The 3,838-nt window shown below is 35.6% G+C and overlaps 1 protein-coding gene across 1 annotated transcript; it reads right to left on the minus strand.

Annotated features, from left to right (window-relative positions):
• Positions 1 to 2,062: 2,062 nt before the first annotated feature.
• On the minus strand, positions 2,063 to 3,838 carry LOC105964561 (caffeic acid 3-O-methyltransferase). Its single transcript, XM_088820792.1, has 4 exons — positions 3,370 to 3,838; positions 2,931 to 3,235; positions 2,732 to 2,796; positions 2,063 to 2,625 (listed from the first exon to the last, which is right to left on the minus strand). Exons 1-4 carry the CDS (start codon positions 3,768 to 3,770, stop codon positions 2,332 to 2,334), a joined length of 1,065 nt encoding a protein of 354 aa, XP_088676918.1. The 5' UTR covers positions 3,771 to 3,838; the 3' UTR covers positions 2,063 to 2,331.

The raw sequence follows: 3,838 nt of genomic DNA on the forward strand, positions 1-3,838 counted from the left end.
AAACAAATCAATAAATATATTTAAATTTAAATTTAAATGAAATAAAAATAAAATAAATTTAATAATACGAAAAAATTAATTCGTGTCACGTCACACCTCTTATCTTTATCTTGTCGAGGTGTCAATTAAATAATTATTCTACATATTGCAACTATCATATTTTATCTGATAAGATTTTCGGGAACACTTGTCAATTTTCGAGAGGACGTCAAAATTACTATTACATTTTAGCCGATAAGATTGTTTAGGATACATGTCGAGTTTTGAGAGGACGTTAAAATTTCTGATGAGATTTTGTGTCCATATCGTACATATTATCTTCATCTCCAAACATCTATTTATGAGGGTTCGTAAGATGCAGTTTTCAACACTTCAATAACTTATTCATATTATAACATTTATTTAAGACAATATCTGCACCACAAGGCTTTAAAGCCAAACATTTTGCAAAACTCCAAGAAGATGCTAGAAAAGATGTAGAACGGGCATTTGGGAGTACTTCAAGCTCGTTTTTAGTTGGAAAGCTCTACCTTCATCGGCAACGTATAGTTGTTTGGCTTCAATCAACTGCAAAAAAAAAAAAAAAAAAATAAGGTGAAAAATAAGTAAATAGTATTCTATGAACAAAAATTTAGAATATAAATATTTACCTTTCCATGAGTCGATTTACCGGATTGATGCCTATCGTCGATTTGTTTGACACAACCAGCAAATTTAGCACATCGTCCGTTAATTTGTCTCCAACGATGTTTTATGCTTTTCTCGGTACGCCCCACATCACCGCCATGACTCATAAACAGATCATATATTTTTCCCCAAAACGTAGTGGCTTTCTGATCATTTCCAGTAATAGCATCCTTGCTTGTATTTAGTCATGCTGAAACAAGAATAATATCTTCATCGCGTGAAAAAATCTTTTTTTCTTTTTGATAATACTTGCCCAGCCACTGCACTTTCGAGAGGTGTAGAAATCTCGTCGAATTGATTATTTTCCACAAATTTCGGTGACGTGCTATTTAGCAAATCAGCGTAAGAATGATACATATCGTCGTCCATCTACAAAAGCAAGAAAATAATTATTAATTAGCATACACATAAAAATAATTACTTAAAAATAATTAGCATACAAATAAAAAATAATATACAAAATAAACACTTAAGTAAATAACCCTAACTAACCTTATATATATCCCCTAATCCCCCCACCCCCATCACTTTGAGCCGCCAACACCCCTCTCTCTTATTCTCATTTGTTCTCCTCTGTTCTCTCTCTCTCTCTCTCTCTCTTATTTCTTTTTCTTTTCTCATCTGTTCTCTCTATCTCTAATTCTCTCATCTCCTCTCTCTTATTCTCATCCTAAGTTTGTTCTTTTTTTTTTTTTTTTTTTTTTTTTCTCTCGCTCGTTCTCCCCAATTTTCTTCTCTATTTTTTCCAACCCCTTTTCTCTCATCTTTGTTTCACTTTTTTTTTCGTACTCCGATTCACAAGGAAAATCAGAAACTCAGAAACCCATAACGGTTACCTTTTTTTTTTCTTTGTTTTTCTTTTAATTTTGAGTTTTGAAATTATGTATTTTTTTCAAATCGAAATGGTCTTCTTTATAGGAATTTTTTTTTTTTTTTTTAATTAAAGTTGAATCTGCAAAATAAAAGAGACGTTGGGTGGAAATGTATCCGTTGGGAGGAAATAGATCCGTTGGGAGCTTCCCTCCAAATTTTGATTACCCAATTTTCAGACCCCATTTTTTATGGCAGAGATAAGGAGGTCCTAAAATGGAGCCTGTTTTGATTGCTCGGTTGGAATAAAAAAAATTCAGACTTTGGCCATCAAAATAGCAGTTATTGCTTTTAGGACCTCGGTTGAAGTTGCCCTTAGCCCAACTTTGGTGTTTCTCTCTCTATCAGCTCTTTTGGGGCAGAGGAAACACCTACAACACCACATAGACAGAAACATATAATATACTCAACACGTTTCTAAGGTTGCCAAACGAACCCCATCAGAACCCTATTAAATTTTAGTGAAAAAATAAACTCCACAACACTTGCGTGCAGTACTAACTACTAAGTACCAATAATCAAAATAAAGTTAAGTCGATCCAAAATATTCCAGCGTACTTGAAGGTTTACAAAATAGCTTTGAGGGAGCTTTAGCAAACTTTTCCTTACATTAAACTTGTACCGAATGTTATATGGAAATGCTATTACAGATGCATTAAAGAAAAAAAAAACAACGAAAAAGATCGACAAATGGATTATTTATTCTAGTTTTAGTCCTGTGATCGGGCTAAATACATCATTATTAAACGCATGCAGAGTCGGTGGTTAAATAAATTACTTAATGAACTCCATAATCCACATCCCGTACACGTAAGAGACAACCTTAAACTCTCCGAAACCGGAATGAAGTGCCAAGTCTTGAAATTCATCGTGTGTCCTTTCTTTACCTCCAAACATAGCTGTCATTACAAAGTCCATTTGAGAGGCATACATCGCATGAATATCGGTCTGAGTTGTGTTTGGCATAATCGAATCCATCACTATCAACTTTCCTTTGTTTGGCAGTGATTTGTAGCAGCACGTCAACAACTTTCCGCATTCCTCATCACTCCAGTTGTGCAGTATAAACTTTTCAAATGTACGTACATGCATATTCAAATTATTAAAATATTATAAATTAACATATGATATATATATTGTGGAATAAGAAAAATTGTTATACGTAAGTACGTACCTTCAACAAAATTGCATCTCCTTTTGGTACTTCAACAAACATATCCCCACCAATGTGCTCTATGCCTACACACACGATAAAAAAATAAAATAAAAATAAAAATAAAAATAAAAAATTACGTAAGAATATTCGGGTATTTTTTAAATCTAATTAGCCAAACAGGGTCTTAATTAAAGAAGAAGAATATATATAAGCTCACCGTTGTAGTACGGCGCGGTATTGACGATGAGGGGCAAATCAAAATTGATGCCGCGAATAGAAGGATATTTGGAAATGATAGTAGCAAGAGCGGTACCGGTGCCACCTCCGACATCAACGAGACAGCTCAAACCCTCGAAACCTCGGTACGTTTTAACGACCTTTTTCATTAGTACAGCGGAGTGCGACCTCATTGCTTCGTTAAACTTATTACTTATTTCCGCGTTACTATTCAAATGCTCGTAATATGATTTCCCATATAGTTTTTCAGATAAATTACCTCCTTCCACAATTACATCTTTCAACCTGCACATAATTTTTAAATTTTTTTTAATTAAAAATTAGTCCATATAAACTTACCTTTTGATCCTGGTTCTGCTTCTGGTATAACAATAATTATTATTTACAGGTACAGCATTAATTAATTAATTAATTAATACCTTGGCACCGTTGATGGTCCTTCGGGACGAAACAACAGGTACTGACAAAACGACGCGCCGCCGTCGTCATTGGCGAAGAACTTTCCGGCCGGAGCAATCCCATACCGTCGTTCAGGACCGCCAATATTCTCGCAAATAAGCAAAGAGTGAGTTGCCAACAGCTTCAGCATGGAGTCGAGCACGACGGCTGCTCCATCGGCGGCGGGGGTCGGAAGTCGAGACACGATATCGGAGGTCGAGAGGCGGGCCCCGTCGCCGGCGCGGGAGAGGATCTCGAAAATGTCGAGCTCGACGGCGGCGTACAGAACCATCTCCAGTATGTAAGAACCGCAAGCGGCCAATGCCGTGACAGCTGCATCATCGTCCTCCCCATGCTTGTACTTATTATTCACAACCTCCATTTTTTTTTTTTTTTTTTGTTTTCTTCTAATTATATATTCTTGGTAGAAAAAGGATTAATACAATCTTG

This window comes from Erythranthe guttata, chromosome 7 (genome assembly GCF_056151865.1).
Source record: "Erythranthe guttata isolate IM_541 chromosome 7, IM_541, whole genome shotgun sequence".
Taxonomy (NCBI): domain Eukaryota; kingdom Viridiplantae; phylum Streptophyta; class Magnoliopsida; order Lamiales; family Phrymaceae; genus Erythranthe; species Erythranthe guttata.